A 14,735-nucleotide genomic window follows, 5' to 3' on the forward strand; every position below is an offset into this window, starting at 1 on the left:
GTTCAATTCTTCGTTCGTATGAAACCTCTTGTCTTTGCTTATAATAAGTGTCGGTGAAGAAGGAATCTTACTAGGGATCTGACCAAATAAAGACTCTCCAGGGGATCGATAGGAGGGTTGTTACCTTTGCCCTATTGTCAAACAACACCGTCTGGGGAGTCGTGCGTGTAATTCGACCAGGATACACTTCGATGTTTGAATCCCGTAGTAAAGCCAAAAGGATTACGAACACCTACGAAGCGATTTAGCCAGATGTGTGGGAAAACGGAGCGGCTCTCGGATCGATGCAGCAGAATTTGGAAAATTTTGCCGCTGGAACGGGCACTTAGCAAAGCGCTTTTGCGGGTGGAAATTTGAGGAAGATCGGTCTACTTTTGTGGGATTTATCAGCCTTCGAGTGGCGACGGTTGGTGTTCGGGACCGGTTGAAGTTTCCAGTCTCGAGTTTTCCTATGTACAGTTGACTGGTAACACCGCACGCGTTACAAAGAAAGTTGCCAAAACAGCGTTAAAAGGACCGTAAACGGCAAAAAAGCTACTGAAAAAGTTAAGGAGACTTCATACGATATATTCCTCGCTTTTATTATCCTTTTTAATTTTTTCTTAATTTTTTTTTTTTTTTATAATTTTCCCGTCTATACAGTTGACTGGTATCACCGCACGCGTTACAAAGAAAGTCGCCAAAACAGCGCTAAAACGACCATTGGCGACAAAGCGGCTACAGAAAAAAGGTAAGGAGACTTCACACGTATTATTCCTCGCTTTTATTATCCTTTTTAATTTTCTCTTGATTTTTCTTATGATTTTTCCTTTTTTTAACGGCCCACGCTCACGCTTAAAATTCGATCTTAATATGTTAGGTATTGCCGATTATGAACTTTAGACCCCAAAAATCACACGCAGTACCCTTGGGCCGCCTGTGCTTCTACCAGAAATGCAGAAATGTCTTCGCCGTTGCCGGAAAATGAGACAGACATACAATCCTTTGTCTTATTTTCTTGTCCATTTGCTGAGTTATCTGCTAAGAGATTTTCAAGTGTAAGCGAAAGCAAGCTTCGAGAGCTTGATGGCGAACGGCAGTCAAAAAAGACGAAAGGAATAAAAAAACTGGTCAGTGTCCACTTTTTAAGGTAAAAAGCAGCTTTCAGAGAGCGTTTACTATGATTAGAGGTTAAAATAAATAGAACACTTAACGTCTATAAATAAGAGAATTTTGGTAGACCATTTCTTTTTGTGTTTACTTCAGCTTGGCGTACAGTTCATTTTTAAATGACGTTAAAAGACGGTTTTTACTTTTGTCGGACACTGCTCATGGTTGAGCAATTTCACCAATTGTTTATAGATACAAGCTCGGAAAGAGCTTTTTAAATGAATTTTAGTAAATGTGATTACTTTTGCCTTCGGTTAAAATAAATTGAAGAGTTAAGGTCTATAAATAAGTGAATTTTGGTAGACCATTTGTTTTGTGTTTATTTCAGCTTGGCGTACAGTCCATTTTTAAGTGACATTAAAAGACGGTTCTTTACTTTTGTCGGACACTTTGCTCATGGTTGAATAATTGCAATGATTGTTTATAGATACAAAGCTCAGAAAGAGCTTTTTTTTTTTAATGAATTTCAGTAAACTTGATTACTTTTACCTCCAATTGACTTGGCGAGTGATCGAGCCCTGCAAGTTGTGCATTGCCACGTTTTCGCGCGATTGTTATGTCTGGTCATGTAAGACTACACAAAGGTTTTGGTTCGATTGAAGGAAAATCTTTTGCTACAATGATTTTATACTATAAAACAAATTATAAACACCATAGCGAACACTACTGAGATATAGACGCACTTGAAAGGTTTGCTGAGCGCTCGAGAAGCTAAAGTTACTCTCAGCTATCGCTTCTAGCGACTCTTCGCCTCTTTGTAAAAGCCAATTTGTAAAAGCCAATTTGTAAAAGCCAATTTGTAAAAGCCAATTTGTTATTCCACGTGTCAAATATGAAATTGGCAAACAATGTATTCAATATAGGGGACCAACAATTTGGACATTTCTTAATAGATTAATTAATATAAATGAGTCGATGAGCTAAGACAAACTCAAGCAAATTTTGCGTAGATTTTCCGAGGACATTAATTATTTCTCAGTTTAGAGCTCCTATGATAGCTAATAAACACAATAACTATGTGTATTTTTAACTTGTTTTTATTTATACATTTTACATCATCCTACTTTTATTTTATCTAATTTATTTTTAGGCAGGTCCACATCAGCCTTTTGCTGCGATTGTATTAACTTAACCTGTTTTACCCAAAAAAATAAATGTATGTAAAAAAATGTAAATGTATGTATGCTTAGCAACCTCCCGTGTGCACCTATAACTCACTACAGTCAAACCTCGATTATCTGGGCCTCGATTATCCGGATTTCTCGATTATCCGGACTAGCTTTTCTGGTCCCCTTTTTTCATGAATATTAATTGGTCACATTTATTATCCGTAGGAAAGCTATCATACGCCGAACTGAGTTATAAAATTCCAGTCAGAACTTAATTTGTTTCGCATCAAAGGACAATTTTGGGCAAGGTTATTGCCCGAGTGATCTTAAACGCGCCTAACACCCATAGTAGTAAATTGTAGTCAGAAATGGCTTGTGATTGTGGTTCATTCTTGCATGATTCTCGATCAGTTAAATGTTACGGTTTACAAATGTATTCAGTGTTGACTCATTAATATTCATATTTTCGATTATCCGGAGTCTCGATTATCCGGACTATTCAGGCCAGTCCCCAGTGGTCCAGATAATCGAGGTTCGACTGTATAACTAATTTCTCATTTTCACGGGTGATCAAATCCGCCCCGATCGGCGAATAAAGATCTTAAAGACCATCAAAGAGATGATGTCGATTTATTTTCAGCCATTTTGTTTTCACAAAGCAATTGTTAAGGGACAATGAAAAAGAGCAATTTTTCTATTACATTTTGAAACAAAGATAGTCTCTGAGCTCGACCAATTTTGTGTCAACGATTTTCGCCAATCGTATAATATTTTCAATATCTAGCATATCAGATATTAGTGATTTTCACCCGCGAAAAAAATTCCGCCCCGGTCGGTGAGTGAAATACCAAGTGTTTCATCAACTTCAGGAAAACTTTATCCAGCCATCCTTAAGACAATCAAAGAACTGATGACCTTTTTTTTTCACTTATTTTGTTTCCAAAAAGCCGTTGTTATGGACAATTCATCTGTAAGAGAAGTGTTTATATATAACGTTGAAACAAAAATACACTTGCGGTCTCGACCAATTCTGTCTCAACGCAAAAATCTGGAGTTTTCCTTGCACCTCTTTTACTATCATTTATGAGCTAAGAATAGTTACTTGGTCAACAGCTGTTGTGTTTTTCGATCCATTGTATTCAATATCAATTTATTCATAATAGGTTGATGGTTGAGTGTTTTTTAATACAACTTACTTCGAAACTTTTGTTTGATTTTAATCATTTTAATTCACAGGGATTGCTAATACAAAAACCGCCTTGTTCTCCCCGTCAAAACTTATTCTCCATGCCTCAGAGGAGCTTTTTTATCATTTTGAGGCAGTTTGACACGTCATCGTGTGTCTGATTGATCGCCTCTCGTGTCCACAATATCTCTCTCTCCCCGATTGACGCAAAGGCCTGCTCCTTGACAAAGAGCTCTTCGAAAAATTCTTCTTTCGAGTAAAAAAAGCCCTGGTCCTTGTTCCAACACGTACTAAGAAGCAATTTAGCGCTGGATCATCATGGCAGAGTCAAACTGCGACATACTTCTCAGGATTTACCCACAAATATCAGAATTGGATAAACTCCAAGCAACATTAACCGTAAACTGCGTTTTGAACAGTTTTATTTGCTACACAGCTATCATGTTAAACATTTTAACAATCTACGCAATTACAAAAACATCTGCGCTACCGAAACCTTTGAAAACATTGCTGGTGAGTGTTGCTGTATCTGATGTTGGTGTTGGTTTGATAGTGGAGCCATTCTATCTCTCATTATTTTTCAAATGGTTGCAGCTTCAAAATCCAGACTGCACCTTCTTCTTGGGACTCCATGTCATTTTAATGTTGTTTTCTAAAGCTTCATTCTTGAATGTCATGGCTATTAGTGTGGACAGATTCCTGGCAGTTGAACTTCATCTCAGATACCAAACAATTGTGACTCACAAGCGGGTTGTTGGAGTAGTAATTTCAATATGGACTTTTACTATCCTTTCATCGTTAGCTTTGTTACTCTTTCCTTTTGCTGTACTCTCAACAATACTGTCAGTAATTGGAACCATTTGCCTCCTCGTCACCACAGCTATCTATTGTAAGATTTATTATATCACACGACGCCACAAAAGAGAAATTCAAGCCCAGCAAGTACAAGAACAAGAGGCACGATCCAGACAAAATAGTGAGATGAGAAATTTGGCAAGGAACATGAAAACTGCTGTCGGTGTTTTATACGTTTACTTTGCATTTTTAGTTTGTTATTTCCCACGCTTTATCATTTTGCTTGCCCGTGCAAAGAATGTCCCCAGCATCGTTGTTGCTAGTGTTCAGCTTTACACATATACGCTGATGTTCTTCAATTCATCGCTAAACCCTATTATTTACGGCTGGACGATAAGACACATTCGACACGCTATGGTGGACACCCTAAGAAAATTATATACCAATCGTGTGTTTTGATTCTAGACCGTGAAGACTAGAGTCTTTCATCAGAATACGATGTTTATTTTGCAATCTGTCGTCTACTTTTGAGTGCAATCCGAATTTCATTTGGACTTTTTCTATCTAGTTTTAGCCGAAATTCCAAAGCTTTCAGTTTTTGGGTTGTACGCTATATATTCTGAACCCTATTCCAATCTGGACTTCATCCGATTCCAACCTCCATCGGATATAGGACGAGGTTTCAATCTGGCTCCGTCTTATTCTTTGGCTCTATCAGATTTTGAACACCGTAAGACTTAAGGCTCCGCCTGATTTTCGACATTTTGACAACTCATCAATGAAACTCGATTCGAAGTGAGGCTGGATTTTGGAAACCAATGTTGCCAATGGAGAATTAAACTCCTGATTTAGAAACCATATTATTTAGTTATTCATCACTAGAAAGTGTCTTTGAATACATGATACTTGCGCATTTTTAGATTAAAAAAATAACCTATACGTTCGAAAACTATCTTCAAATGTGCTTGTAATTCTTTCATAGACGCCAACATTTGGAAAACAACGCAGTTACCTTTTTACACTCTTCTTACTGGTTTTACAGAAGTTTGGAGTTTTCTTTACTTAAGCTTATTTTTTCTAAACTCAGTCTTTGAACCCTGTTGGCAACCGGTTTGTACAAATTGCCGAGCTGTTATGGGCTGTGAGACTCAAGTGGCGTAAGTCGGCAGGGATTGGTCGGTTTCGATTCGTCGGTAATTAATGTTAGTTCGCTATTGCATAAATAGCGCTATCTACTGCGAGGATCGTGCATCATACGTATCTAATACCGCAGTTCAAATATATGAACTTCATATATTCATTGTATCTGATTTATCACTTTCACGGGTTTATCACGAATCAACTTAACGGCCTGCTCCCAGTTGGCTTGTTAGCTCAATTGGTAGAGCGCTGCACTAGTATTGCAGAGGTCAGTGGTTCGAATCCCGTACAGGCCTGATTTTTTTCAGATCTGATTTTCGCTATTGCATAAATAGCGCTATCTACCGCAAGGATCGTGCATCATACGTTAGTTCGTTTTGTTTGGTTCGTTTGTAATGTTACGCCTCCTGTTCACGATCGAGAAACCTGAAAGATATCGACAAGTTTCTAGAAGAGTCATCCTACGACCCAACATCAAACAAAGCCACGATTATCTTTTAATATTAGTTTTCGTGGAGATTAATTCGAAGGTAGATCTTTTTATCTCGAAAATGGCAGCATAAAATTTCTCCCACATTTCTGTTAATAAAATGCAATGACCTGAAAAAGAATTTCTGACATTAAGTCGATATAAGAAATGAGCTTTGGGGCATCATAATTTTGGAACTGCTGTAGATTTAGTTATTTTAAATTTTCTCAGCATTGTGGTCCGACTCTAATCAGTCTCGTTTCAAAGGTTTTATTTCTGGAATGGAATTTTGCGTCAAACATCATGTTGTCTTTTCTTTAAAAAACCTCGTCATATCTTTTTAAGTCATTGTAGTTCCAAAGGAGTCGTCCTTTAAACGATTAAAATTCTCGATCATGAAATAGCTTGGGTAGAGAAAGTTTGAAAAAGGTACGAGTAACCCAAAAGATAAGGTTGACCAAGAACAGTGAAGATTGTCACAGATTTCAGTTCAAGAAGGTGAAAAGATACGGTTCAATTTATCGTTCGGGTGAAACATCTTGTCCTGGCTTAATGTAAGTGCCCGTGAAGAAAGAAATGCTATTGTAAAAAAAAAATTCTAAATTTGAAAAGCTGAGCTGCAGTTGCCCATCTATACAAGGAATTAACGGGATTTTCCCATAACTCTGGTGATTGCGCCCACTATTTCAAACTTCAATCCCTTTTTTAACATATGCGCGAGAATCGTTAGACTTCAAAGGGTGAAAGTTGGTTTTTAAGTGCCATGAATATAACCGCTCAGAGCTTAAGTCGGTGAACGCAAAGCGCGGCGATTGGTGATGGCAATTTTTGCCAATCGCCCCAATCGGCGTATGAAATTGCCGATGCTAGACATATTAGATATTTAATTGGTGATCAAATCCGCCACGATCCTCAATGAAAAGCAAAGTGTTTCGCCAGCTTTAAAAGAACTGTATCCAGCCATCATGACGTTTTATTTTCACGCATTTAGTTTTCACCTAACCGTTGTTATGGACACTTCATGAAAAAGAGCAATTTTCCCATTTAATGTTGAAACAAATGTATTCTTGCCGTCTTGCCTAATTCTGTCTCAGTGTAAATATCGATCATTAGTCTCCCTTGCATCTTTTTCGCGATCATTTATTGTTTGTACCATAGTACTTACAATCGATCGAGTTCCTCAATTGACTTGAGAAATAGTTACTTGGTCAACAGCTGTTGTGTTTTGCGATCCATTGTATTTAAAGTCGACTTATCCATGATACGTTGATGGTTGAGAGTTTTTTAATAAAACTTACTTCAATACATCTCTTTGATTTTAATAATTTTTATCCACAGGGATTGCGAATACAGAAATCTCCTCGTTCGTTTTCTCGTCAGAACTTATTCTTCATACCTCACAGGAGCTTATTTATTATTTTCAAGCAGTTTAGCACGTCAAGGCGGATCGAATTAATCCTCCTTTGAGTCCACAATGTATCTCTCTCCCTGATTGACGCAAAAAGCCTGCTCCTTAACAAAAAGCTCTTCGACAAATTTCCCTTTAAAAATAAAGGCCTTGGTCCTAGTCCATACACGTACTAAGCAGCAAGTTAGCACTGGATCATCATGGCAGAATCAAACTGCGACATACTTCTCAGGATTTACCCGCAAATATCAGAACTGGATGATTTCCAATCATCATTTATCATAAACTGCGTTTTAAACAGTTTTATTTGCTACACTGCTATAGTGTTGAACATTTTCACAATCTATGCAATCGCAAAAACATCTGCGCTATCGAAACCTCTAAAAACATTGCTGGTGAGTGTTGCTGTATCTGATGTTGGCGTTGGTTTGATAGTGGAGCCACTCTTTCTCTCATTACTTATAAAATGGTTACAGCTTCAAAATGAAGACTGTACCTTCTTCTTGGGACTCCATGTCGTTTTGAATTTGTTTTCCATGACTTCATTCTTGAATATCATGGCCATTAGTATAGACAGATTCCTGGCGATTCAATTTCATCTCAGATACCAATCAATTGTGACTCACAAGCGGGTTGTTGGAGTGGTCATTTTCATATGGGCGTACAGTTTGTCTGCATCGTTTAGTTTGTTCCTCTTTCCTTTTGCTGTACTCTCCACGGTAGGGTCACCTATCGGAACCATTTGCCTCCTCGTCACCGCAGCTATCTACTGTAGGATTTATTTTATCACGCGACGTCACAAAAGACAAATTCAAATCCAGCGAGTACAAGAACAAGAGGAACGATCCAGACAAAATAGTGAGATGAGAAATTTGGCAAGGACCATGAAAACTGCCGTCGGAGTTTTATACGTTTACTTTGCGTTTTTAGTTTGTTATGCCCCACTTTTCATCTATTTGGCTGCTCGGGCAATCTATGGCTCCGGCATCGTCAAGACTAGTTTTCAAGTCAGCACATATACGCTGATGTTCTTCAATTCAACACTAAACCCTGTTATTTACTGCTGGAGGATGAGACACATTCGACGCGCCATGGTGGACACCCTGCGAAAATTATACACTAACCTTGTGTCATGATTCTGGAGCGTGGAGACTGGTACCCTTCATCCGTGGGTGGCGTTTATTTTGTAATCCGTTATCATACTTTGAGTGCAAACTTTAGAAACAATGTTATTTAGGTCTTCATCACTAGAAAGTGTCTTAAAGACATAATATTTACTTGGTTTTGAGGTTTAAAATCTCTAAAAAGGTTCTCTTATATATGTTCAAAGACTGTCGTCAAATGTGCCTACAATTGAACCATAGACGCCAACATTTTGAAAACAACGGAGTAACCTTGTTACACTCGCTTTAGTGCATTTACAAAAGTTTGGATTTTTCTTCACTTAAGCTTATTTTTTCTGAAGTCAACCTTTGAACCCTGTTCGTAGACACTGATTAGTTAGTTTAGCCGTGCTGTTATTGGCTGTAAGTCTCAAGTGACGTAACTCGACAGTGATTGGTCGCTTTCGATCCGTCGGTAAGCTTAGGTTGTTCTTTTTTTTTTCGTTTGTAGTGTTAATGTTGTAAATAGGTCGTTAATATGGTGCTGTTTGTAGTTGACGCCTGTTGAGGGGAGTCTGTTCTAAGTTAGTGAAGTCAGGTCAGTCGTTGAAAGTAGTTAGTGCTGTAAGTTAGACAGTTCGCAGAGCCCTGTTATGTAATTGCTGACATGACCATTTCTCGTCGCCCGCTTGTATTGAGCTAGTGTTGTTATGAGGTTTCTCCGAGTCTCCGCTCCGACGTAGGAGGCTTGGAAGTAGGAGCAGTTGATCTTGTAAACCGCTCCCTGTTTCTTCTTCGGTTCGTCCTTTTAGTCGAAGTTTGTTACTTACTGACATAGCGTAGTTATGGGTTTGTGGGTGACGAGGATATTGAAAGTTTACAGGATACAACTGACTTAAAATTTACCACGAAAGTAGAAAAAGATGATAAAGTTCTCTTGGTGGGCTGCCTGGTAAGCCGTGAAGGCAACTCAGGCATCAATACGGACAAAAGTCTAAAAGGAAACCGACACATACCGATAAATTACTGCACGAGTCATACCACAACCTGACATCAGACAAAGCCACGACCATCAGGGCTCTGACACGACGGGCGCAACTAGTATGCAACATTTCCGAGAGCTGATCCGACGAGAACAAATACGTTGACCGTGTTCTTTTAAAGAAAAAATGACAAAATCTTTTACTTCATCCGACGAAACGCTCACCGACCTACTGCAACTACCGAAACAAACGACACCACAACTCCTTCGACTTTAGCGACTGTGCTGTGCCCAAACTACTTTTTCCTGATTAATCTATGAATTTGTAAATAGTAAATATAATCCATTGGATTTTGTTCCCTTTCTTAATATATTTTACTCACTTTCCATCGCGTATTCGTTACCTTTGTTATTTGGTTATTTAATTTCGTGTGATATTAACTTGAAGTATGTAGCCTTGTAATGGAAAAACCCTTGTAGGGAGTTGCAATAAACTATGTGTGTATGTTACTGTGTATGTCTGAGAACATCAGTTTGTTGGTTTTGGTTCCTCATCGTAAGTCGTCGATTTATTTGCTAATCATTTTTATTTCGGCATTACACTTCCTTCTAAGCCGCTCCAATCCCCCCCCCCCCCCAACCACACACACACACACACTCACTAACATCAATGATGCAATTCAGTCTAACCCCAATTTCTTTCCAGCTCTTTACGCCTGCCTTATCTATTTCTTTCACCACTTATAATACTAACTAACCAGCCAATAATTCATATACCTTATTTTTTCAATTCCTTCTAACCTTCCTTGTCATTATCATTACCTTTTTGTTCTGTTTTGTGGTTGACGTGCCCACTTAGCTGTCTGTTGGTCCCCCGACGCAAGTACTCAAGTTGACAATGAATCATTTCAGTTTTGTTTTACATTGCCCTGTGGTTGATGTGGCTGCCGGCTTGCAGTTTGTTGGTTCCTCAACCTAAGTGCTCGACTTAACAAATCACCTTTCCCCTAAACGAGATGTTTTTCTATTAAATGATCAACAAAGGTATTGAAAGTAATAAAAAAAGAACTTCTCTAAGAGAATCTTAACCAATCAAATCTAGCCGTTTAAAATTTATGACGCCCCCCAAAAGGGCTCTAAATTAAGTGTTATTGAATGAGTTACATTTGATTCCCGTTAAATTAATTTTAGATATGCTCTTACGTGTTACACGTAATTTTGAAAAGAATTTCTCCAATCAATGAGGTGCTGTAGCTTAGCAGATTAAGAGTATTTTTTAACATTACATTTGGTGGGCATTAGTTCGAAGTTGGACCTTTTTATCTCGAAAATGGCAACGTAGAATGCTTCCGAAATTTCTATTAATAAATTCAATGATATCAATATGACTTTCGAACATTTAGTTGATGTAAGAGTGGACTTGAGTACATCATAATTTTGGAACTGCTATAGATTTGGTTAGTATTGAGATCTAGCCTCAACTAGGAAAATATTAAAAATGGGAAAAATCTATGGAGAATTTTCTGAGTCGATTTCCAAAAAAATTTTAAAGGGATTAGCTTATTACTTTAGCATATTAATAGTGATTGCTATGCCACGCCTGTAAAGACGAGTTTATGTTAAAAATACTGCGTGTAATTCTTTAACTTGCTGCACGATTACGAGACGGAAAAATCGTTACACTAGGAATTACGAATGCATATATATGTAAGCCCTAAACATAGGCACATGGACAATAATAAATAGTACTAATTATCTAACACTAACTGCATGCTTTTAACACTCTATAATAAATACTACAAATGATCTAACACTTTATTGTCACAACGCCCCACTATTTCAAACTTCAGTTTTTTAGCGGTCTGAACATAGCCGGTCAAGGCGCAGGAAAACTGTACCCAGCCATCTTAAACGGTGTCCAACGAGTATTGGGAATCGAGGGGCAAACTAAAAAAAAAGAAAGATAACTGAAAATCGTAGAAATAGCGGCTAATAAATACCAATGAAAATACTTTATTGGTCCCAAAAGGGCTGTTACGAATGGCCAATTACTGTGGTAATTACTTTAGATCTCCATCACTAAGAAGTGTCTTTGAAGACATAATATTACTATCGTTTTGAGACTTAAAGTCGTCTTTGCAGCATTCGCCTAAATGTTCGAAAACTGTCTTCAAATGTGCGTACAATTACATACTTTACATACATACTTTATTACCACTTCCCCAAAGAGGATTTTCAGAGGCAATACAATTAAGGTAAAAATTAATTCTACAATTGAGCTAAAAAATTTTATATCAGACTTAAAATATAGCAATGACTTAAATAGCGGAAGTGCTAAGGTTACTTAAGAGGCGAGACCTAAGGTGGCGTTTAAACGCATTAACCGATTCACAAAGTTTAAGATCGTTAGATAAGGAATTCCATAAAGTAACTGCTCTATAGAAAAAAGTCCTTTGGCCACTTGCTGTTCTAAAGCGAGGTATGTTAAGCATTTGAGAACTTCGCGTTCTACGATTTGTGACATCACATCGTCTAATGAATTGTGTAGATAAATATCCAGGAGCACATCCAGTTAAACACTTAAATGAAATTACGGCACCACGGTAGTAAAGATGCTCCTTCACTGGCAGCCAGCGTAGTTCCTTTAAAGTTGGAGACACGTGATCGCATTTTCTTCTTCTATTTACTATGCGCCAGGCAAAATTCTGGACTGTCTGTAACATTTTTAAATTTGAGAAGTATTACTCCAAACGCGTGAGCAATAAAATGATTTACTGAAAACAAGTGAGTTTATAATAATAATTAAGGACTGTTTGTCAAAAGAGTACCGCTTAACTCTATTTATCTGAGCTAAACGTGGTATGCACGAAGAAACTGTTTCTAGAATATGATTTCCGAAAGTTAAGTTTGGATCCATAATTACACCGAGGTCTTTAGCGGTTGTTGCAGGTACAAGATCTTTCCCGAAAAGGGACAGATTAAAATCATCATTCACTTTTGCAATATTTTGTCTGCTTCCAAAGATCATTAGTTTCGTCTTGCCTGGGTTCAAAAGTAGCTGGTTATTAAAGCACCAGTTCCGTATTTTAAGCAGATCCTGATTTATTTTATCTGTGGCCCCTCTCTCCTCGTAAAGTGCAATGGATAACAGAAGTTTGGTGTCATCAACATAGCATTGTGGGGAGCAGACCTGTGGGATTGACGGCAAGTCATTAACGTAAATGCTGAACAAAGGTGGGCCGAGTATACTTCCTTGAGGTACGCCATTTCTTACTTGCATGCGATCTGACAGAGTAGAGTTGATGCGTACAACTTGGTGACGTGATGACAAATAAGGCCGGAACCACTGTAAAGCAGTTGTAGATGCACCGACATCCTGGAGTTTAGCCCGAGAAGAGTGCCGTGTTAGGGTTCGATAGATGGACCATAGACGCCAACATTTTGAAAACGTCGCAGTTACAGTAATCTTACAGGAGTTTGAAGTTTTCTTCACTCAAACTGATTTTTTTCCTGAAGTCAAGCTTTGAATTCTTTTCCCAACAGGAAGTTGAAAAACAAAAGGCGCCCACTATGAACCAACCACCGGGAGACTTGGACTTAATCATGTGTTCGCGTGACGTAAGCTTATCATAAATCTCGTTTGGAGAAGTAGATTGTTTCAAATTGATTTCGCGCGACGGTAAGTTTCTGTCAAAAAACATGGTGGAATTGTGTTGCGTTTTATTTCGCTTTATCCTCGCATACTAGATCAAATATATGGCAGATCTTGAGATCTTAGATTCCTGGCTAACCGTTTACAGACTCTGGGCCAATCTTTTGCAGGTGAAACATCTGAATATTTACATCCCTTTGTGATGTTCGTCACTAACGTTGACATAAGCCATAATACGTCATTGGAGCGGGTGGCCTATATTGTTTAATGACTGAGGTGGCAAACATTTTGAGTTCCTCTTAACGTAACGAAATTATTGAGCGCAGCGTTTCGTTTTCTTTTGAATCAAATTTTTGATCGAAAGATTTCAGTTCTATGCAGTTAAAGTCACTAACATGGTGTAGAACTTGATCGGGACTACAAAGGAACTTCACTAAGAATTTTGCACTATTTTTGGAAAGTCTAATGGCAGATTAAAGTTGGAGTGTTGTTCAAATATTTTGGACGATTGAACCAGAACTTCTGTCACAAAGATTACAAGATGGCCGTTATTCATTGAACTGAACAAACTTGACGCGATAATGGAATCTTGTGAAAAATCGTTAGAGGTCTTTCCGACGAGTTCCGAAGTTGAAGAACTTTATGTCATCTACATTGTCAACTACGTCTTCATTGGTGTTCTATGCTGCACAACAGTCATGTTTAACATTGTAACTGTACATGCGATTATAAAAACTTCCTCTCTGTCGAAGCCTTTAAAAATACTGCTTCTGAGTCTAGCTGTTTCAGATACATGCGTTGGGCTTTTGGTTGAACCATTTTACATCGCCATCTTGGTAAAGTGGTCGCGATTTAAAAATCCTACTTGCATAACATATCTGGCGTTTCTAAACCTCACCAATGTGTTTCTTTTAGCTTCTTTCTTTGGTGTTGTAGCCATCAGCATAGACAGGTTTTTGGCGATTTATCTTCATCTCCGATATCAGGAACTAGTGTCTCAAAAGCGTGTTATTGTAGTGGTAATTTTAATGTGGCTTTTTTGCGCGGTTATATCGTCAACTAGTATTTGGCGTAGTAGTGTGGTGTCTTCGCAGCTGTTCTTCGTTATTGGGGTGATGTGTATTCTTATTACAGCCGTTGTCTATATCAAGATTTATGCAGTTATACGTCGACATAGAAACCAAATTCATGCACTTCAACAGACAACAACGCGAAATGAGAGCAACATGAATTTTTCGAGCGCTAAGAAATCTGCTAACGGTTTATTTTTTGTCTATCTCTTATTATTGATTTGTTACGTACCTCGGGGAGTTTACTTCTTTACCAAAAAATTTAACGGTTTGAATACTACTTCTAAAAGTTTAGCCGTATACTCTTTGACGCTGTTGTTCTTAAACTCATTTTTGAACCCTGTTATTTACTGTTGGAAGATGAGACATATTCGTCAGGCTATTGTGGGTACGCTGCGAAACATAAGTCGTCGGCAACGAAACTCTAACACAGCTCCTTCGATTCTAGAGGCAAGTTATTCCAAAGCCTCTTATCAAATTTAGCTCAGGAGTGATTGGGAGATATGTTTGTGCAGCTCACATGAACTATCATTCCGTGGTCTACGTTAGAAACTACTTTCTGCATCGACCAGAAATGGAGTCCACAGTTAAAGACTTTGTTAAATGGCAAGGGTCATCGATTCAGGATAGAAATAACACTTTTTATGCAGAAGGGAAAAGAGATTAAAATAA

General features: G+C 38.1%; 1 protein-coding gene across 1 annotated transcript in view; it reads left to right on the plus strand.

The window, feature by feature from the left end:
- The first annotated feature begins 12,997 nt into the window (after nucleotides 1-12,997).
- LOC111342634 (adenosine receptor A2b-like) overlaps nucleotides 12,998-14,735 on the plus strand; it is a 1,887-nt gene continuing 149 nt past the window's right edge. The window contains exon 1 of the mRNA XM_022949731.2: nucleotides 12,998-14,735. This exon is cut by the window's right edge and continues 149 nt beyond it. Coding sequence (XP_022805466.2) covers nucleotides 13,575-14,546 — 972 coding nt within the window. The 5' untranslated portion in view covers nucleotides 12,998-13,574 and the 3' untranslated portion in view covers nucleotides 14,547-14,735.

The sequence above is a fragment of the Stylophora pistillata genome, chromosome 7, assembly GCF_964205215.1.
Source record: "Stylophora pistillata chromosome 7, jaStyPist1.2, whole genome shotgun sequence".
In the NCBI taxonomy this organism is placed as follows: domain Eukaryota; kingdom Metazoa; phylum Cnidaria; class Anthozoa; order Scleractinia; family Pocilloporidae; genus Stylophora; species Stylophora pistillata.